A 24,325-nucleotide genomic window follows, 5' to 3' on the forward strand; every position below is an offset into this window, starting at 1 on the left:
CCGTCCACGTTATTAAAATACGCCAGAGGGATAAATGATTCTTAATAGATATGAATAAAAATCACGATCCTACTCACAATAGTTATCGAATAAGAGGTGTTTAACACTTGGGAACAAACATTTTTTTCTCAGAAAATTATAGCCTTTTCCATCAATATGGTATTACACTTTTTTTTTTACATACGACATGAGCTATTCGCTCTGAAAATCTCCAGGATTACTTCGCTTCCACCCTGAAAATTTATAGCTGATATCTGAGGCTAGGCTATGTGTCTTAGTGAAACGTACAGCAGAGTCCGTACCGGTGAGTTTCTGTCAGATGCGTTTCCAATTCACTGTGGGCTAAAGCAAGGAGATGCATTATCACCTTTACTTTTTAACTTTGCTCTAGAGTATGCCGTTAGGAAAGTCCAAGATAACAGAGAGGGTTTGGAATTGAACGGGTTACATCAGCTGCTTGTCTATGCGGATAACGTGAATATGTTAGGAGAAAATACACAAACGATTAGGGAAAACACGGGAATTTTACTGGAAGCAAGTAAAGAGATAGGTTTGGAAGTAAACCCCGAAAACACAAAGTATATGATTATGTCTCGTGACCAGAATATTGTACGAAATGGAAATATAAAAATTGGAGATTTATCCTTTGAAGAAGTGGAAAAATTCAAATACCTGGGAGCAACAGTAACAAATATAAATGATATTCGGAAGGAAATTAAACACAGAATAAATATGGGAAATGTCTGTTATTATTCAGTTGAGAAGCTCTTATCATCCAGTCTGCTGTCAAAAAATGTGAAAGTAAGAATTTATAAGACAGTTATATTACTGGTTGTTCTGTATGGTTGTGAAACTTGGACTCTCAATTTGAGACAGGAACATAGGTTAAGGGTGTTTGAGAATAAGATGCTTAGGAAAATATTTGGGGCTAAGAAGGATGAAGTTACAGGAGAATGGAGAAAGTTACACAACACAGAACTGTACGCATTGTATTCTTCACCTGACATAATTATTAACATTAAATCCAGAAATATGAGATGGGCAGGGCATGTAGTACGTATGAGCGAATCCAGAAATGCGTACAGAGTGTTAGTTGGGAGGCCGGAGGGAAAAATACCTTTAGGGAGGCCGAGACGTAGATGGGAAGATAATATTAAAATGGATTTGAGGGAGGTGGGATATGATGGTAGAGACTGGATTAATCTTGCTCAGGATAGGGACCAATGGCGGGCTTATGTGAGGGCGGCAATGAACCTCCGGGTTCCTTAAAGGCCAGTAAGTAAGTATTAGTATTATTATTATTATTATTATTATTATTATTATTATTATTATATTTCAGACATTTAAGCGTCACCTGCCTAGTTAGTGATTCTCCGCGTACATCTCTGTGTTGGCCAGCATCCAGGTGCAAGACAGGCCATGCAAATGCGAGGCGGGGACCCGATATGCACCGCGGAGGCCTTTATGATGCTAAGGCGGCATCTTGAAATGCACGGCAGTACCCGAGCCGGAAATAAGAGATAAGATATTTTTTTTTTTTGTTTCCCGCCATTCCCTTATATTTTTCATTCTCTTTTTTTTTTTAAGCTTTCTGTTGGTTTGTTAAAAATCTCCGTCCCCGACGTCACGTATTCAAGATTGCTAAGGTGCATCGTACGGTTACTAGTGGGAAAACATGGCCCATTGAGACTTTTTTTCCGTCTGCGCGTTCATCGTGAATACAATCTTAAATCCAACAAAGAAATGGCTCTTACAGTCAACGGACTTCATTAACGAATGTACTAACAGCGCTCGCTGCATATTCTGGGGCCTCAGGGCTTGATCTTCAAACATGTCTGCTGTTTTTATTCAGTTTAAGAATTCCCTAATTCTTCTCAGTCGGTTCTCGGGAGTCCAGGGTGATCAGACTTTGAAAATAAAAAAACTGGACACACTTACTTACTGGCTTTTAAGGAACCCGGAGGTTCATTGCCGCCCTCACATAAGCCCGCCATTGGTCCCTATCCTGAGCAAGATTAATCCATTCTCTATCATCATATCCCACCTCCCTCAAATCCATTTTAATATTATCTTCCCATCTACGTCTCGATCTCCCTAAAGGTCTTTTTCCCTCCGGCCTCCCAACTAACACTCTATATGCATTTCTGAATTCGCCCATACGTGCTACATGCCCTGCCCATCTCATACGTCTGGATTTAATGTTCCTAATTATGTTAGGTGAAGAATACAATGCGTGAAGTTCTGCGTTGTGTAACTTTCTCCATTCTCCTGTAACTTAATCGCTTTTAGCCCCAAATATATTCCTAAGCACCTTATTCTCAAACACCCTTAACCTATGTTCCTCTCTCAAAGTGAGAATCCAAGTTTCACAACCATAAAGAACAACCGGTAATATAACTGTTTTATAAATTCTAACTTTCAGAGTTTTTGACAGCAGACTGGATGATTCTCAACCGAATAACAACAGGCATTTCCCATATTTATTCTGTGTTTAATTTCCTCCCGAATATCATTTATATTTGTTACTGTTGCTCCAAGATATTTGAACTTCTCCACCTCTTCAAAAGATAAATTTCCAATTTTTATATTTCCATTTCGTACAATATTCTCGTCACGAGACATAATCATATACTTAGTCTTTTCGGGATTTACTTCCAAACCTATCTCTTTACTTGCTTCCAATAAAATTCCCGTGTTTTCCCTAATCATTTGTGGATTTTCTCCTAACATATTCACGTCATCCGCATAGACAAGCAGCTGATGTAACCCGTTCAATTCCAAACCCTCTCTGTTATCCTGGACTTTCCTAATGGCATATTCTAGAGCGAAGTTAAAAAGTAAAGGTGATAGTGCATCTCCTTGCTTTAGCCTACAGTGAATTAGAAACGCATCTGACAGAAACTGACCTATACGAACTCTGCTGTACACACACTTATGCGATACTAAATTGTCAACTATTCAATTACCCTACTTCTTTGAAAACAAAATTTAAAATATATGGGTTATAAGCACTGAATTGACAAAGGTCGTTTAATTCATGGCGACGTTAAAGTACAATGCCGTCATCTTTCAGTTGCTTAATTGGAATCATCACTCAATCACCTCACTATAACTTATCTACTGATACATTATTTTTATTTAGATAAATATATTGTATAGGTGCTATAACTAAGTTAACATAGAAATTATTATAAATGCATTCTCACAAGATTAGTTTGTGCGAGATCGTGCGTATTTACTTCGTTTCCGCACAAAACCAATCGGCGGAAAGTCTAAAATTCCACGTTCAGTATTCCCAACCTAACACACACAACAATTTCCCTCTTCTTACCGCTTAAGTGACATATTGATTTCACTGCTTTAGGCTTTTAACATATTATTTTTAGAGACGTTCAATATAGTAATAATTATAAATTGGAAACTTACCACTGCAATTTCACATAAATTGCACTGTTAATTATTGTTTTTAAATATTTGCAAAAATTAAGTAAACTCTACAACTCCACTAAAGTTCCTGCATTCGTGATGCAAGTAACATTAAGGAAGCCGTGAAAAAATCAACAAGATTCCAGACTCATCATAGACTGGGGGGAAAAAAAAAGACAGACGTATATCACGGCCTGCTGGAGTATAGTAAACACAGAAAACATTTTAAAGCAACAATGTTGAAGATAGATATTTTTGTTTTGCAAATTTTCCGTCATTGAACAGACACCAAGATGGAGATTTCGTTGCACCTAATTATAAATTCCTCTTTCAGGTATGTAATAAACGATCTTCGCACAAAATAATGTACGATACACGAGCGGTATGTTTTCTTTCAATTCTTGGAAATTAAAAAAGCTCAACTACGTTTCGCTTTTTCAATCTTTTCCTCGAACATGAAAACTTCAACATACCGCTCTTGTAACGCATATTACTATTCTATTGAAATGCTAACAAATAAAATAACTTACAAATGGGTTTTGAGGAACCCGCAGGTTCATTGCCACCCTCACATAAACCCGCCATTGGTCCCTATCCTGTGCAATATTAATCCAGTCTCTATCATTATATCCCATCTCCCTCAAATCCATTTTAATACTATCCTCCCATCTACGTCTCGGCCTCGCCAAAGGTCTTTTTCCCTCCGGCCTCCCAACTAACAGTCTATAAGCATTTCTGGATTCGCCCATATGTGCTACATGCTCTGTCCATCTCAAACGTCTGGATTTAATGTTCCTAATCATGTCAGGTGAAGAAAACAATGCGTGCAGTTCTGTGTTGTGTAACTTTCTCCATTCTCCTGTAACTTCATCAATAAAATTTAAACAACAAATATAACAATAAAATAACGGAACCAAAACTGGAAATATGCAACAGCGAATTGATACTGCAACACAAAATAAACTGTGTATCATCGTGCTTAGTAAATGTTAGCACATGAGGAATGACAAACATGTAATCATAGCACGATGTACAGTGGGTCCATCCGTGAAGATAGAATACAATATTAATCACGCAAAAATATAACTTATTTAAGGGGAGAGGATGGTATTTTTGATGAAAAATGACTAAATTTTCAAAAAGAAAAATATTCCTTAAAATACTCTGTGATATGTGTGGAACGCCATTTTTAAACTTAGTGCGTTATGGATTTTTAAATCACTCGCCCACTTTAATTGTTGTTTCCGGTAAATTAAATTAAAAAAAAAAAATGTTTTCTTTAAAATACCCTTTGATATGTGTGGAATGCATTGCATAATATTTTATGGGTTTTTGGGTCCCCTAATCGGATGTTGAAACGTCATTTTTAAACTTCCTGCGCTATGGATTTTTAAATCACACGCCCGCTTTTATCGGTTTCCAGCAACTTCATTTTTTTTTTGCTACATTGCCAGACAAAATGGATATAATTTCTGAACTATTAAAGATACATGCATGAAATTTAGAACATATATTATTTAGACTATTAGGAAACTTTTCTCTGTAACAGAATTTTGTTACTTGATTTCATTTTAAAAATACGTCCGTTTGTTTGCAAGAAAAGAAATCAGAAAATTGTTACTGAATTTTAATTGTTTATTTTACAAACGTAGGGACTAATATCATAATTCTATTACAGACAGTTTGTAGAACACTGCAAAAACTGTTTGAATCTATTTTTAAAAACGGTTTAGATCCGATCGGTTTTAGTACAATCCTGCATTGGGTATATTTTTTTCCAATTTGAGCCCCCAAATATTTTTTTTTTTCAAAATATTTTTATTTGGTTGAGTTGCCACAGCTATGAGCTCTATACATTCAAAAAATTAATAATTTACACCAAATAGGAAAAAAGTTTAAAAAAATATAATCCTCTCCCCTTAAAATGTAAATAAATGAAGTGATGTTAAGGCCCATTCACAATGAAAATTAAACATAACCGTAACATAAACACAGAAGTTTGGGGCCAGGTTATTAAATGGGATCATTCACAATGATTCACATAAACATTGCCGTTAGACGTTAACATGAAAGTTCGTAAACTACAAACTTTCATGCTTATGCTTACGTGATTTGCAAACAGTACACAATCGTGGAGCGCTGACGTATACGACAGAATACGTAATTGTCCCCAACACAATCTTAATTTCGTCCTATTACCAGTAAAACTAAGTCCACTTTTTGTGTAAAATAAGTTAAGTACAGTCTCCGACTTGGCTTTCCGTGCGCTGTATTCTAGTAAAATCCAATAAGTCCGAAATGTTGTAGGCAACAAACCCAATATCTTATTTAAAGAATTTATTATGATTTTTCGTGCATTAATAGTTTTAATTACTTACTTACTGGCTTTTAAGGAACCCGGAGGTTCACTGCCGCCCTCACATAAGCCCGCCATTGGTCCCTATCCTGAGCAAGATTAATCCAGTCTCTACCATCATATCCCACCTCCCTCAAATCCATTTTAATATTATCTTCCCATCTACATCTCGGCCTCCCCAAAGGTCTTTTTCCCTCCGGCCTCCCAACTAACACTCTGTACGCATTTCTGGATTCGCTCATACGTGCTATATGCTCTGCCCATCTCAAACGTCTGGATTTAATGTTCCTAAATATGTCAGGTGAAGAATACAATGCGTGCAGTTCTGCGTTGTGTAACTTTCTCCATTCTCCTGTAACTTCATCCCTCTTAGCCCCAAATATTTTCCTAAGCACCTTATTCTCAAACACCCTTAACCTATGTTCCTCTCAGAGTGAGAGTCCAAGTTTCACAACCATAAACAACAACCGGTAATATAACTGTTTTATAAATTCTAACTTTCAGATTTTTTGACAACATACTGGATGATAAAAGTTTCCCAACCGAATAATAACAGGCATTTCCCATATTTATTCTGTGTTTAATTTCCTCCAGAGTGTCATTTATATTTGTTACTGTTGCTCCCAGATATTTGAATTTCTCCACTTCTTCAAAAGATAAATTTCCAATTTGTATATTTCCATTTCGTACAATATTCTGGTCACGAGACATAATCATATACTTAGTCTTTTCGGGATTTACTTCCAAACCTATCGCTTTACTTGCTTCAAGTAAAATTCCCGTGTTTTCCCTAATCGTTTGGGGATTTTCTCCTAACATATTCACGTCATCCGCATAGACAAGCAGCTGATGTAACCCGTTCAATTCCAAACCCTCTCTGTTATCTTGAACATTCCTAATGGCATACTCTAGAGCAAAGTTAAAAAGTAAAGGTGATAGTGCATCTCCTTGCTTCAGCCCACAGTGAATTGGAAAAGCATCTGACAGAAACTGACCTATACGAACTCTGCTGTATGTTTCACTGAGACACATTTTAATTAATTGAACTAGTTTCTTGGGAATACCAAATTCCATAAAAATATCATATAAAACTTCTCTCTTAACCGAGTCATATGTCTTTTTCAAATCTATGGCTAACTGATTCACTATACCCTTATACTCCCATTTTTTCTCCATTATCTGTCGAATACAAAATATCTGGTCAATAGTTGATCTATTACGCCTAAAACCACACTGATGATTAATAGTTTTAATTGCTGTTTTTAATTGCTGCATTACTGGACTTAAATGGTTTTACTAGTAATAGGGCGATTTGTTGCTCTAATTGTCATATACATTATTTTGTTTAAATTATATTCACATTAAGATTCCATCCTTTACACCTCACTTTATATAATACGAACCTGAAAAAAATACCAGTTACTTAGTACACAAGTTCAGAATACAAATCTCGGAAGATTAAAAAGGATACAGGACTAGAGTTTTGAAAAGGGGATTTAAATACAAATACAGTATTTTGGTTTAAAATATTTATTAATAATTCCTTCCACAATACATGTTTTCCCGTAGCTTTACTTCGATTTTGATACGAAATAATGTATAATCACGTAAATCAGTCAAAAATTATGATTGTGCCTACTTCATGATCAATCAATATTGATAAATGATAACACATTATTTTGTATTAATTTAAATAACATAGGTAACTAGTGTATAATTCACGCCAAATAATAATAAATCAGGCGTTGAAGCTGATCACAAGACTTCATTTTCAATCGTTCTATAGCTAACATATTTGAAAATTTGCTTTCAATAACGTGAACTAATTATATTGAAGTACTGCACCTTTTAACACCATTGTCAAATTACCATGAAATATTCTGAAGTCTAAATAAGGAATAAATGGTAAATGATAATAATAGCTTGTGATGCAAATTCTTAAAGTTTCTCTAAAAACCCGAACGTTTGAAAGAACTGTATTCTCTCACAACGGGTCTAAATTAAGTGAGAAGGAATCTATTAAATGTCCATTGATCGATGCACAAAATCAGCATCTATAGAAAAATTTTCATATGCTTTACACATAATAGAAAACAGGTACCAATTGAATTTTCTCTCGCAAAAAAATATAATTATTCTCATATTAAACATAAATCCAACCAACATTTCGAACAAAACAATATTAATATCGTACGTACACCAAACATTTGGTTGCAAGTTTAGTGGTTTGTGACCATTTCATTTTAAAAATGTTTGTGTACATACGTATAGAGGTAATCACATTCGTATGTTCTTTAATGTTCTCCGACAAGAAAAAGTTAAAAATGCATTTTTTTTTTCAAAATCATCGTACGTATAATAAATAAATGCATAACAACATTTTAAAATTTCTGTGCATTTCTAAAAAAAATATATCAAATTAGAATATAATTCAGAACTTTGTAAATAAATATCAAAGTTGCTGTTCTTCCATCTTGGCAAATAACTCCATGCTCTTTGTTGAATGAGACATATTATAAAAAACGATTTTGTCCTGTACTTACCAAATATGAAGTTGTAACACACTGAAATCAGTAATATAACGAATGTGATTATTCGGTTCCTAAATTACATGGTATAATATACCTGTGCCTAGTCTATAAAAAGTCTTACGTACAGTATATCTAGCTACCGAGAACACTCATAACTATATAAAAAAATTCTAAATCTATGTAAGTCTGAGAAATGATCTCCATATACTGCCAGCTAAATACAGGCAAGTTTTTTTTTTAACACAGAACAACGAATAGTAATATTTAGACTTCAGTAAAGATCTTTCACTGCCTGGTATATATAGTTTTTACCCTCTTCACGAAGGAAAAACACAAGATCCAGGTAACTGTAAAACACGGAAATAAGTGTATTATTTTCTTAATATTACCAAACATCTTTTGACTGGCTGACAGAAGTTAAAACGTTGCAATAAATGGGTATAGTACACACCTAAGCCACGTATTTCTCCAAAAAAAATGGAGCAATTGTCAACACACGGAAAATGTGTTGACAGGTCAGTTATCAGGTAAACTATTAATATATTAATGTAATATACACGTAGTTAATTTGTCTGGTTCGTTTAGGAATCAAACCAAACGGGTATAAATCGCTGTCTTGTTCCAATACTTTGGAGATCCTTTCTCCCTGGACACTTTGACTATTACATTCAGGAAATAAAACAAGTGACACATTATGAACCGGTGATAATGCTGCTACCACACGTCAAGTGTGAAAGTACAATTTTGCCAACGCGTTCTTCTGAAATGATAGCCATGCAATTTCAATTAGCATTAGACGTTACGGTGGTACCTGGAGACCCTATTTCAGGTAATATATTCATCTCAAAATATGTTATTATATTATTTATTGTAAATAACATTTCTGTCTGGAATGTCAACTTTACATATAGGCAAGTTCTGTTCTTTTATTACGACAACGTTCTTAACTGAGATCGTAGCTATGATCTGATATGAATTTCCTGATCATAAGATTCTGAGAGATTATTCCTGAAAACCCTTTTCATAAATTAATAGGCACAAGTCACTATCACCTACAGGTAACTACCTAAATGCCGCCTCTTATCTTAGTTTTGCATCTACCGAGATGGCGATGACTCCACAGGACTCTGAAGGATCATCGACTTTCCTCGGTGTTGCAAGACAAAGATGTTACCGGCAAAGACATGCAACTGACACAATATATTTGTTAGTGGAATATATTAACTAGTTTAATATTTACCTTATAAAAATAATGTAGCAATGTCTTCACACAGAAACAAGCAGACTGCGTTTACATGAATTCCAAACGTATTGAACTAGAACTATCTACGAATTCTCTCCTACAGATATATATTAAAAAAATAATTTAATATTCCATCAACAAAACGCTTTTGCGTTGGAAAATTTTCAGTTTCCTACAACCTCAAACAAATCTGTCGTGATATTGCACTTATTTTTTTATTTTGTTATCGTTTGGAATTCACTAGCAGAGTTTGTGAAATAAATAATAATGCGGTCACACCAAGGCATGAGTTACTGGTTGTGGATAAGTGTTGAAACACTGGATGAACAGTTTTCCTCCACTTACCCTACGACACCAGCAGCTACTGACTGACAACTCACTCACTGACATCAGTAGTACATTACACAAGTGGTAAATGTACTGTCAAATCGGGAAAGTTTGGCCATCACTCACGATACCAAAAAATTAACATACTAGTTTGTCATGTCTCACGTGGATTAACCTTGAGCCCCTCTGGTATTTCGTCGCTCAGGCTAAATAAAGTCACACTTGACAGAAGTAATTCGAGAAATGCCTTATATCCTTTCAGATTTTTCTCCTCTATATTTGCGTAGAAATGACAAGCTCGCTGCGTCATTGTACATGATATTCCTTTTTGGTCTCAACAGTAATGCCATCAGTAAGGTCACAGCAAATCGTGTTATTTGAGTTAGACATGAGATGTTTCTCATATTTTATTTTATTAAGCCTTCTACTTCAGTTCGATCATGTTGTGGATGAAAAAGATGGCAAATGTCAACTTAGGTTAGTCTCATATTGGGAGGTGTAGACTTCAAATCTCAGCCAGGATGCCAAATGTATCAATCAAAAACCTTTTTGGTTGACCACATTTAATTAAAAGCTGGAAAAGACCCTGGATTTACAAATTTACAAGATAATTCCAATTCTCTCACGTCTTCAATCATGTCTTATGTTATATAACATCATATTTCTACAATGTTTCGCTGTTAATCTTTGCATGGTAACGTCTTCAGTAGTCACATCAAATCGTGTTATTTGAGTAAGACATGAGTCATTTCTCATATTTCATTTTATTAAGCCTTCTACTCCAGTTCGATCATGTTGTGGATGAAAAAGATGGCAAATGTCAACTTAGGTTAGTCTCATATTGGGAGGTGTAGACTTCAAATCTCAGCCAGGATGCCAAATGTATCAATCAAAAACCTTTTTGGCTGACCACATTTAATTAAAAGCTGGAAAAGACCCTGGGTTTAGCAATTTACAAGATACTTCCATTGATCTTCTGTCTTCAATCATGTCTCATGCCATATAACAATATATTCCTACAATATATCGTTGTTAATCTTTAAATGTTACATACATCATGATGCAATCTCAAATCAAGTTGTCCTTCACGACGAAATATTTGTTTGCCATTAAATCAAGCTCATTTCATAGAGAACTGCTACAACCTTGCTGCATTATGCAACAGACAACCTTTATCAACTTCTTGGAGTACACGAAGGGTTCTCGTGAGCCACTTCAGAGTTGGGACTTAGTGAACAAGGATCTTCTTATCATAATTACAGGCATAAAATAAGTTCACTATTCTTCGATGTTACTTTCTCTAGAAGTGCAGTGAATTATCTATGCATTACGTCACAGTCGGTATTGGATATATTTTCTCTTCAACTTAACTACTCAGCCTCTTTGCCTTTCCCTGGTCCTCATTCGAGAGGACGCTAAATATAGTGTGAAATATTAGCTTCATAGCTTAGCTGAGAGAAGGACATAAAATACTCTGAATAGGTGACTACTTCACAACACGTTTTCCTCATCTACACACACATTATTTGCAATTATTTAAAAGCCACTACTGACTGATCTTCTTTATCTCTATGTGTTCTAGAACGTTGGATCAGCCAAAGTTCTGGAATATGGTACTGTTACGTAGAAAGGCAGTTCTCTTGCACTATCGTAGTGATCGTCTTTGAGCAATTCCTTAATTAGAAAACTCAACCCATTGATTTCAAAATTTATATACCGCTAGTCTAGAAAATCAAAATATTTTTTACAAGTGATTTACAACATGCATTTCACGAAAACTACATACGATTCTTAGAAGTCTTATATATACATAATAAAATTATATCCGTACATAATTAAATACCGGTAATTATTTAATATAATATATAAATATGTATCTTCATTTTGTATGAACACAATTCACAGAATTTATTATACATATGAACTTTGATTAACCAAATTTTTTGACTGTGAGGCCATCAATAATTAATCAAATTCTCTCACTCAAGTTAATTACAGCTAAAAACGAATCTCACAGACTAAAATTATAGGACGCCCATCGGCATCAGTGGCAGTGCTTGTTTCATAACTCTTGTAGTTCTGTACAGTATTAGCTATTATGAAGTCGTGATCTTGTGAATTATTCTATAAAGCCACCGCCCATTTTGAAATTCTATATTTATTGTAATACCGCATTCCGTGCGGACTTTTTTTTTTTCATTAAAGTCTTTTGCTAATAGGAACATTCGTAATTATAGTATTTATTCAGAGCAATGAATAAATGAAAGCCAGTTTCATTCAAAATAAATATCGATCTTTCCTTGCTTCAGAAATCCGAAAATAAAAGTAATCTTAAAAATATACTAGAAAATATGTACTATGTCAATTTTATTCAATACATTCAAATGTGATGTATGATACCCGTAAAATATTAAATACAGAAATTTTTAAACGAAGTACAGTACAGATATTTTGATAATCCTAGTAAAATTCTCACAGGCCCACAAGTTAGAATTAACAATACGAGCGGTGGTCTAAAGAATACGTATTCCATTTTCGGTTGGTTGTAGCAGGAATTGTGCAATTTACTCATGCACACTGAGGGCTACCGCACTGTTTCTATGGCCGTGCGAAAAATTTACCGACCATATTGTAAGAAATCGGACACTGCATATAATTTCTTACAGTTTAAAATTATGAAGCATTTAAAAACTGCTCGTACTATAGTTTACAAAAAAACTTGTACTAGATTTTTTTCGTGTTACATGAGCTTATTGTTGTATATTAAAACCATCCATTTCTTTAACCTAAATATCCAGCGTTGGATACATTTGTAAGATGGTACATAAATGAAAAATCCCAACATGTGTTAATGAATATGTTGATCTCCCGTAGCACCATAAAACAATGTACCAGGTACATTTCATTGCTAAGTGACGAATTTGACTCTCTAGCTCTCCACAAAGCACAAGCGGTGCTGTGGGAAGGAAAACTCACCTGAAGCTGGTTCTAGTTGTGAACCTTTGGGAACCCGGTCCCTTCAGTCAGTTGTTCTCTACGTCATAACATTAAAGTTGGGGGCATCACAGATGCCAAGTTGACAGTAATGACCAGAGGTAATGGTAACAATGGTTCAGACCGGGGGAGGTCCTCTTACATAGCGGAGCTGAGGCGTGAGCGACAGGTTCAGGTTGTTAATGGCATCGCAGCAGTGTGGTTCCAGCAGGCAGGCCACACAAAAGAGTGCGACGATGGCCATCTGGAAGGGCAGAGCGGCCCTCATGACACGCCACAACCAAGGCCGGCTCTTCCCCGGCTCCGGGTCGTCATCCGGGTCTCCCGCTCCAGACACACCGAGGAGAGGTCGTCGGCCATCAACCGTCTGATTCTGCAGCTTCTTCTTACGACTGAGAACAATAAAGAACACTCCGTTACTATTGCAGTAGTAGTAGTAGTAGTAGTGGTGGTGGTGGTAGTAGTAGTGGTAGTAGTAGCAGTAGTAGTGGTGGTAGTAGTGTTAGTAGTAGTAGTAGTGGTAGTTGTGGTAGTAGTAGTAGTAGTGGTAGTAGTAGTAATAGTGGTGGTAGTAGTAGTAGTAGTGGTAGTAGTAGTAGTAGTGGTAGTAGTAGTAGTAGTGGTAGTAGTAGTAGTAGTAGTAGTAGTAGTGGTAGTAGTAGTAGTAGTGGTAGTAGTAGCAGTGGTAGTGGTAGTAGTAGTGGTAGTAATGGTAGTAGTAGTGGTAGTAGTAGTATAGTAGTAGTAGTAGTAAGTAGTGGTAGTAGCAGTAGTAGTAGTGGTGGTGGCAGCATCATCAGTCAGGGTGTATTTATAAAATATGGGCCCCTAGACCAGCTTCGGCTTTAGGCCTTGCCGTAATTTTTATAATAATAATAATAATAATAATAATTATTATTATTATTATTATTATTATTATTACAAACTTTTCCATAATATAAATTAAAAATTTCTTCCACTGGTCTCCAGATGCATTAAAAATGCCAACATGCATGGCTGCGAATTCGATCCTTTCAATGCATATTCGTAGTTTATAATAATAATAATAATAATAATAATAATAATAATAATAATAATAATAATAATAATAATAATAATAATAACAATAATGACTTATTTTAGCTGGCAGAGTTAAGGCCGTAAGGCCTTCTCTTCCACTCAACCAGCAAAAAGTATATATACATATGTATGAACTTACAAGAATTCAACAATTTAATTTAGATAAGAGCTACATGTATACAAGAATTATTTACGAATTAAACAACAAAATACTATGAACTATTAATCAAACACTGAAATACAAATTATGTATCAAAATTAAGTTAAAATACATAGAATGTTAATATATTTCAAATAAGTTAGATAATACAAAGAGATTATTATGAGACAATTTTGAAAATACAGCACTATCAAGATGCATGTCTAAAGGAAGGAGTAACAATGTAGTCAGTGATAGTTTAAGTCAGTATGATTGGAGTGAAATGCTAAGAAGGTTATCTTTTAAGCTGTTTTTAAAAGTGTTTATTGTCCTGCAGCCCCTAATACTTTGTGACAGGGAATTCCATTGTCGCGTGGTGGATACTGTAAAAGATGATGAATAACGAGATGTTCTATGAAGAGGTATACTTAACGCGCCACAGATAAGTGATCTGGTATTTACGTCGTGGTTAGAGTATGGATAAGAGAAACGAGACGAAAGGTAATTTGGTGTTGAAGTGTGCAGAATTCGAAAGAGTAAAGACAAAGAGTGTAAAGTTCTACGTTCTTTAAGTCGGAGCCACGAAAGACTTGCGAAAGACGGTGATATGTGATCATATCGTCGGATGTTGCATACGTATTTGACGCACATATTCTGAACTCGCTGTAACTTGACTGACAGTTCAGAACTTAGGTCACTTAACAAAACGTCACAATAATCGAAATATTCTTGAAAATGACAATCATTTATTTACTCTTGTAAAAATTATCTTTAATTTTCATTGTAACCTTTCTAGTATTCTTACAGTAGGGGAGACTGTTGTACCTTGGAACACTTTTCACATTTGATTTTTTTTTTTTTTTTTTGTTAAATTTGGGTAATGAAATCTTTTAAATGAAAAAATAGTTGAAATAATTATGAAGATTCCTTTACAAGTTCTTGTATGTGCTGTATTTTCCTGTTTTGCAGATCTATTAAGGATGGAAAAAATAAAATGAAGGAATATGTAAAGTATTCGAAGGTACAACAGGTTCATGTACCTTGGAACATATGCAATCCAGCCGAATATTATACATCAGTGCAAAACACGATGTGTCTGCGACAAGTTAATCACTAAATAGGGTTTTCCCTCAACCAATTAAGAACAAATGCTGGGTAACTTTCAGCGCTGGACCCTGGACTCATTTCGCTGGCATTATCACCATCTCACTCAGACGCTAGATAAACACAGCAGATAAAGCATAGTAAAATAACCTAAAAAAAAAAGATTACTGGTAACGTAAGTATGCAGACGCCTGCTGTCTCTGCCTCAAATGTCACGTTTTCCTACCCCTGTCTGCTATCAACTAAGCCAATTATTGAAGAAGATATAAAACTTCTGGCTCAATGAGATCTAGGTCTACAGCAACGGTGACCAAACTGGGTATCGTGATTACATCGTGTAGGCTAATCAAAGACTGGTGTCCACACCTGTGGAGTAACGGTGGCCGCGAAACCAGGTGGCCCGGGTTCGATTCCCGGTCGGGGCAAATTACCTGGTTGAGGTTTTTCCGGGGTTTTCCCTCAACTAATATGAGCAAATGCTGGGTAAGTTTCGGTGTTGGACCTCGGATTCATTTCACCGGCATTATCACCATCTCATTCAGACGCTAAATAACCAGAGATGTTGATAAAGCGTCGTAAAATAACCTACTAAAATAAAAAATAAATCAAAGACTGGTAAGGGAAGTTTCCTGTACATTGCTCTCTGTCTCGCTCACGTACTGAAGGTAAGCAGTATCGGTACCATATCGCTCTACAAACCCTCTGCCTCTGGGAGAACAGAAGGTTTCGTACAGAATGGGAATAGAAATTTATTCGCTGTTCTGTCGGAGAAAATGTAATATGTTGCTTTGCTCAACGCTTCAATTAGTAGTAGTATATAAAAGCGACATGACAGGGCATTACGCTGAATACACAGGTATAACTTATTATTATTATTATTATTATTATTATTATTAATCAGCAAGTGATACTATAATTCTTATATACGTGCCTGAATATATTGGCTTATGTCTTCCCTTGAAGGATAAAATAATTACTAGACTATGCTATATCTCTATCTTAATTTTTTTTTAATCTTTTGATGTTTATTATCAGTTATTTACTAGTCATTGATATAATAATAACAATAATAATAATAATAATAATAATAATAATAATAATAATAATAATAATAATAATAATATAGAAAACGGATTAAATTTTACGTCCTAGTGTAGTAATGAAACGAGCTATTAAACCCCAAGAACTGAAATTAGCCATGAATCATCGTCATGAAGAGAAAGATGACATAAACAGAATGTGAGAAAGCCAGCTATCTAGAGGTGAACGAAATAGGTCGTTCTTTGAACCCCTTCCAACGGAGGAGAGTTTTTTAAAAGTGTAATGATCTAGGTGGCTGAAATAATTTGACCAATGAAAGTTGTTAATTAATTTTGAAAAAAAAAAACTGCGCTTTCTCGACTAAATATCCAGAAGAGAATTCAGAAGACTTCTGATTTTGTTCATGAGGAATATATAAAAATATATATATATATATATATATATATATATATATATACACCGGGACATCATTTTATTTTTACTTCAATTTTTATTGTACCTGAGTTTTTCAATGTACTTCACTCCCACCCCTTCTACTAATGAAGTTCCAACTCCACACAGAACCAAGACAGCAGATAGTAAGCAGTACTGAGTTACTGAGTATAGTACGTTCCAGAAATATGTTCGCGTTTTCCAGTGACGAAAGAGATTTCAATATTGAATCATATTTTCGCACAGGTACTGTCCGTTTGCCTACGTCGCATCCCGATTTCCCCCACCTGCTTCTGCTCGCCCGTCTGTAAAAGCTGGGCTGTCTTAGCTCTTTTCTGAAAACATTAATTTCTCTTAGGAATTGGGCGTTTACGTAATATTATACAGCTGTTCAATTTAACTTAAGTAAAAGGGCCTCGTTAAGTAATTAACTGTCACGTGATTTCCTCCCTTTCACAATTCTGCGGCATAACCACTTGGACGGACAGTAGATAGCATGTCTGAGTAATTTTATATTTTCGGGTCGGGCAGAAGTGAAGATTGAATTCACAGTACGTAGAGTAGGTACAGAATTATTTCAACATGAGTTACTAGAACGAAGGACGAAACTGGCAATTGGAATTAGATGCAATAGTCTATAGTGCGATAATATGAGCAAAAGAACTGAAGCCTGTATCGAAATGAACGGCCACCATTTTCAAAATTGTGTTTAAATATTCATATTATGATTGTTTTTCAATTTAACTTCTTTCTCTATATTGTACGCTAATGTGCTGTAGACAGTATAATATACACTGCATTATGAATACGTTCGCATGGATAACTCACTTCGTGAATAAAAACGCTTATTCTTAATACAGTACTGTACTTTGATTAAAGAAAAACCTAATGAAAATTATCAAACTCAAAATCGCGATATTTCCTAGTTTACGTAAATGGATGAACTACTTTTCTTCCATCCTATACTTAGTAGAGTGATTTGTGTTTTACGCCAGTATCATCGAACTCCAGTCTTGGTGGAGGAGCAAGCGGTGTCTCCAGGTTGATATTAAAAATGTTGGTAAAAATAAAATGATGCCCCTGTATATATATATATATATATATATATATATATTGGCTTTGATGACAGTAGTGACATTACTGATGCAGCAAAGCTTGCGATTTTTATTAGCGGGTTGATGAAGAACTCAATGTTAGTGCACGAACCACCACTGATTGTAGTTTTCATGCCAAGTACCTCTCCCCCGTCTCCTTACTTCACAGACTGTTTCTCGCGTGTAATCACTGCCGTTCGAGTTTTGGTCACAGCTGGTCTACAGCATTCCACTGGTAACTTACGACTCATCAGCGATGACAAACCAGGCGAAATCCTCTCACCGTATGACTTAAGGGTCTCATTTGAGGTACCTACTAGCGGATTACACGGGGGGCAACTCGGCGCTGAAAGGTCATCAAATAATTCATATGCCAACGAAACCCAATCAACTCTACGAACAAACAGCATGCGCTAGTGCTTTCGAGAAACAAGACTGGCAAATTATGTCCTTAAGTTTAAAGGCTAAGCGTTTTAAGGAGAAAATTGAACCTTGTACTCATGAACCTGTCACTTTATGTAGGTAACTAAATGACATTCATGTTCCTTCGATTTTATTCTTCTCCTCGCAGTTCCCCAAAAAGGACAGGTCGAATCTCGCGCTCGGATAATTTACGAACAGGTTGGATAGAATTTGACATTTATTCCCTCATAAACAAGGCTCTCGCGAGGTGACAAGGCAATTCAACTCAATCGTGTATGACGTACCCCTCTCCCTCTTTCTTTTCTTTATATTCCAACTTGGGAACTTGTTTGGGAGCGTACTTAGGGCTCATCCTATTTCTCGGCCCCTTCAATCTGGTTCTCGCTTCCCTGCCACACAATAAAGGCCAGGGAACTGACAATAACACAGGAGGCCGTGGAAGAGGTCTAAACTACACAATGTTAGTCATGGTCATAGCCACGGAACTAATGACTCAAGAAGAGGGGCCTGCCCGACATCTGCATATTTCTGCTACTTTGGGGTTTAACAAGATGGTTATGAGACATGTATGGGATAATTGCAATAGCTATGCACTCATTACGTCTTTAAAACTGCAATGCTGTTGTCGTACACACTGTTTCAAATACTGTACTAACGTGACTGAAATTACACAGTTTGAGTTGTGCTTTAAGTGACAAATAACATTTATAGCTACCACGAAATTTCAACTAACAGAATTCAAATTCAACAGTAATAAAAAAAACACAATTACATGCTGGAAATAAATTTCATAAATATTTTTATGCTCGACCGTGCCGAAATGTAGTAATTATACACCTGGTAGCAGACCTTTAAGGCATGTCATTAAAATACACCTACTCATTAAAGGTCAGGTCTTTCAGCCAATGACGACTTAGGTTACAACTGTTCAGCCAATGACAGGTCAGCTTTCTACCGTTATAAAACCGCAAGTATCAATTATTCTCGGATATGCAATCGAAAGAGAATTAGCGAAAAGTCACGGAGGCTGGAAATCCAATACTGTCGCAGAAGGTTATGTTCTGTTACTATAATAATTAGCGTTAATTGTAAATAATATTCAAATAAATTCAATTTGTCATCTCGTTTTTCAATGTCTAATTTAATTTCAATGTTATCTCTGTAGGTTCTTATGGCCTAGCAAGGTCAATGTGGACATCTGTTCCTCGGAAAAAATCAATATACTTTCGCGTCTGCGCACATCTCACAACATACGGGACATTGGTAAAGGTCAGATACAAAGAAAATTAATAATATTAAGTTAGAAATATGGTCGAGCATAAAAAGTCGTATGAAACTCGCCTATAATGGTAATTAAGAAGCTCGTATGAAAATTATGAAACGAGAGCAAGAGAGTTTCATAAATATCCACACTCGCTTCTTAATTACCTTCATTATAGGCTCGTTGCATAATGTACTATAGTGTCTGTAGACGACCAGAGAATGAAAATACTTTTCTTTCTTCATCATGTTTACCTCATTGTTTCTTACAGACTTACAATCCACATCGTTGTAGGGGAGCTTATTCGGAACTCAGGAAAGATTATTTATTTTCATAGAAACTTCTCTTTCAATTGTTTCAATATTGTTGCCATGGCAAAAGAAAGAAACAGTAATCCAAGACATTAATGAGCGAGTTATGGCCGATTTCTCGAACAATATTTAAGTATTTATTGAAGATAATAAATCTGTAAGTATTATAAACGAGTTTCTCGAACGTTCTGTAGGTCTAATGATTCTTTAAATCACTCACAAACTTAGGTTACCAAACGGAATCAATTATACACAAAAATACTGACATCAACATTATCGTTAGACGGTAACATGAAAGTTTGCAAACCCTAAATTTTCATGTTTCTGCTTAAGTGATTTTGAAACAATACACAATCGTAGAGTGCTGAAATATACAACAGAATATGACGAAATAACGTCGTTATGATGTTTCTATGGTTACCAAGTATCACTGCGGTTATGTTTATGTTCCCATCATGAATGATGGCATGACTTTTTGATTTTGCTGTAACATTTACTTTCTTAGGTTAGCGTTGATGAATGGGTGGGTGGGTAGGTCGGTCGGTAGGTAGGTAGGTGGATAGATAGATGAATGGACGGACGGACAGGCAGGCAGGCAGGCAGAGAGAGATAGATAGATAGATAGATAGATAGATAGATAGATAGATAGATAGATAGATAGATAGATAGATAGATAGATAGATAGATAGATAGATAGATAGATAGATAGATAGATATACGGATAAATGGATGGATGGATGGATGGATGGATACATAGATAGATAGATAGATAGATAGATAGATAGATAGATAGATAGATAGATAGATAGATAGATAGATAGATAAATGGATGGATGGATAGATACATAAATAGATAGATAGATAGATAGATAGATAGATAGATAGATAGATAGATACATAAATGGATGGATGGATAGATAGATAGATAGATAGATAGATAGATAGATAGATAGATAGATAGATAGATAGATAGATAGATAGATAGATAGATAGATAGATAGATAGATAGATAGATAGATAAATCGGTGGGTGGATGGATGGATTGATGGATAGATAGATAGATAGATAGATAGATAGATAGATAGATAGATAGATAGATAGATAGATAGGTAGGTAGGTAGGTAGGTAGGTAGGTAGGTAGGTAGGTAGGTAGGTAGGTAGGTAGATAGATAGATAGATAGATAGATAGATAGATAGATAGATAGATAGATAGATAGATAGATAGATAGATAGATAGATAGATAGATAGATAGATGGATGGATGGATGGATAGATAGATACATAAATGGATGGATATAGATAGATAGATAGATAGATAGATAGATAGATAGATAGATAGATAGATAGATAGATAGATAGATATATAGATAGATAGCTAGGGAGGTGGATGGATGGATGGATAGATAGATAGATAGATAGATAGATAGATAGATAGATAGATAGATAGATAGATAGATAGATAGATATATGGATAAATGGATGGATAGATAGATAAATGGATGGATGGATACATAGATAGATAGATACATAGATAGATAGATAGATAGATAGATAGATAGATAGATAGATAGATAGATAGATAGATAGATAGATAGACAGATGGATAGATACATAAATGGATAGATGGATAGATAGACAGATAGATAGATAGATAGATAGATAGATAGATAGATAGATAGATAGATAGATAGATAGATAGATAGATAGATAGATAGATAGATAGATAGATAGATATGGATGAATGGACGGACGGACAGACAGATAGATAATAAATAATATTTTCAATTGTAACATAAACGAAAGATGTTGATAAGTGGCAATTTCTTCATTTTTCGGTAATAGGCCTAATTACTGTCCTTGTAACATGAGATTAAACGATTCCATTACCATTTCTACAAACATAGGCCTAATAGTTTTTGTAGAATGAGAAGCTATACTGTATTTAAATTGAGAAGAAAACTCTACAGGTTAAATTTGTTTCTCTGCAAGCTGTTTGCTCATCTCAGAATCTCTCCTCCCCTGCACAAAACACTGCATTTTATACATGCGATAACTTCTATCCTGCATCTCATATTCTTAAAATTTCCCTTTCACCGCTTCATTTTTATCGCATTACTGTATTTCTCGTTCCTTATTTACCATTTCGCTTTACGCGTCTCTCGAGCTTTCCTCCACACATTGTCCGCCGACGCCACTCCCACTCTAAGTAGTGGGTAATGACGCGCCTTTTAGAGGCGTCGGGACGCATAGGAATTACCTGATTTAGTTACTACTGCCCCCACACTCCTTGCGTTCCCCCTCTCACTGCAACTCTTTAACACAAGTTGGTGGCACTAGAGACCACACATCCAATAGCTCCACAAAATTATCCAGAAAGTGCGGGAAAAATGTGAACTATTCTTCCCGTGAACTGCTTCGCCTTATATTATTAAGATTCCTGTGGACCATAGCGAGCACAGAAATTGCAGCCACTCATATCATTTACTGTAAGATGCCGGCCAAACATCCAGGACCTCACACGAACACATAGCCCGCCAGACATATTGTATTTCAAATTACTGGAGTTTGCAGCCCCTTTCCCTATACATTTTATTGTGCTGTCTTGCAGTTAACTTCATGCTAGATAAGAAACTACTGAGTTCAAAGAGACATCATTCGTTCTGACTCTTAAAAGATTAGAGGGCACAAACAGCTCAAAAAAGTTCATCAACAATATCATATTTTTATCCAATACAGAACGTCTTTAAGTAATACAATCCTTGTTAGTTATAAGACATACACGCATGTATGTATTTATTCACACTACAAATGGATAAATACCCGATGGCAGTGGTAACTAATTACTAGGGAAAGGAAGTTCATGCATTTGCATATTTGTTCCCTATCGTTGTGGGAATACGCTGAAAGATTATCTACATGAATCACAAATTTCTGAATACAATGATATTACTTTTATTGTGCATAAAAGTGCATATTTTGCCTTTATTTATAAAAAAAAAACATATTTTAACATTTATGCACGGAAAGTGCATATTATGTATGTTTGTCTTTTCCTCATTTTTAATAAAGCGTTTCCTCATCTATGTTCATATAGCTTAAGTCCATACTCTGCATGTGAGAAATGTTTCCCCAAAGTTTTAAGATATTTTTGTTACACCCTGTATCCATATATAATTTTTTTAATATCAGCAAGCATTATTTTCTTTCCTTCTTCTTCTTCTTCTTCTTCTTCTTCTTCTTCTTGTGTCCTTCCATAACAATATTCTGATTACGCGTGTTACCAAGGAGACAAACGAATATAAAACAGTTTTTACATCCAGTATGAATGTGTATGTATATATATATATATATATATATATATATATATATACATATATATATTAATTTCTGCAGGCATTCTTTTCTTTTCTTCTTCTTCTTCTTCTTTATGTGTCCTTCCATAACAATATTTTGAATACGCGGTTACCAAGGAGACAAACCAATATAAAACAGTTTTTACATCCTGTATGAATGTATATTATATATATATATATATTAATTTCTGCAGGCATTCTTTTCTTTTCTTCTTCTTCTTTACGTGTCCTTCCATAACAATATTTTGAATACGCGGTTACCAAGGAGACAAACCAATACAAAACAGTTTTTACATCCTGTATGAATATATATATATATATATATATATATATATATATATATATATATATATATATATATTTTAATTTCTGCAGGCATTCTTTTCTTTTCTTCTTCTTCTTCTTCTTATTTATGTGTCCTTCCATAACAATATTTTGAATACGCGGTTACAAAGGAGGCAAACCAATACAAAACAATTTTGCACATCACCCGCTATAAACACGATTTTCTCTGCTACTTCGCGCTGCTGCTGCTGTCGTATGTGTTTCTGTTATCTTCCATCAGCACTAAATCAAGTTCATATAATCTAACCTCAATGTTATGCGACATAAAGATAGACAACTCAGTTCATTCCCTGATCTTCCATCAAAAGTGAATCACCGTTATAGATTTACGTACCAGGTCGTAGGTGCGTCAACTGAGATTCGATCCCGGTATCGGCAGAATACAAAAGTGAAATCTTCTGTACCCCGTCACGTTAGACTCCTCGCATCTCACGAATACAAATTAGGCGAGGATAGAAGGGAAGGCGACCGGCTGTGCACTGTAATTGTATCCCGATACTGTAATTGTGTCATTGACTGGCGATTAGATCAGACGTAATGTAATACAAATTCCAGCGTTTCGAGGTCCGGGATGGTCGTTGCTGCCTCATTAACACAGCATAATACGAGCGGAAATATATCCCGAGTGGCACCTATTGCTTGGAGAGCCAGCCAGCGTTAATTAAAATGGATTGGAACAGAATCTTCTCCTTTTGCGTTGCATTGAAAACCAGTTCCACAGTTCAAATAATTGTGAAGCAAGTGGCCCGGGTTTCAAGTTAAACCTATCATCTGTGATAAATAAAGAAATAAACGTATAATAAGCTGTTATTAAAGAGACGGGAAGGACAATGTTACTCGGAGAGAGACAACACTACTCCGAGGTAAAGGGGGTTAAGTCCTCAAT

At 35.3% G+C, this 24,325-nt stretch overlaps 1 protein-coding gene across 5 annotated transcripts in view; it reads right to left on the reverse strand.

Annotated features, from left to right (window-relative positions):
• Positions 1-7,296: 7,296 nt before the first annotated feature.
• klar (klarsicht) overlaps positions 7,297-24,325 on the reverse strand; it is a 1,308,544-nt gene continuing 1,291,515 nt past the window's right edge. For all 5 annotated transcript variants that reach the window (XM_069829505.1, XM_069829504.1, XM_069829503.1 and 2 more), the window contains exon 23: positions 7,297-13,269. In XM_069829505.1, coding sequence (XP_069685606.1) covers positions 12,996-13,269 — 274 coding nt within the window. In that variant the 3' untranslated portion in view covers positions 7,297-12,995. The remainder of the gene's footprint in view (positions 13,270-24,325) is intronic.

The sequence above is a fragment of the Periplaneta americana genome, chromosome 6, assembly GCF_040183065.1.
Source record: "Periplaneta americana isolate PAMFEO1 chromosome 6, P.americana_PAMFEO1_priV1, whole genome shotgun sequence".
NCBI lineage: Eukaryota > Metazoa > Arthropoda > Insecta > Blattodea > Blattidae > Periplaneta > Periplaneta americana.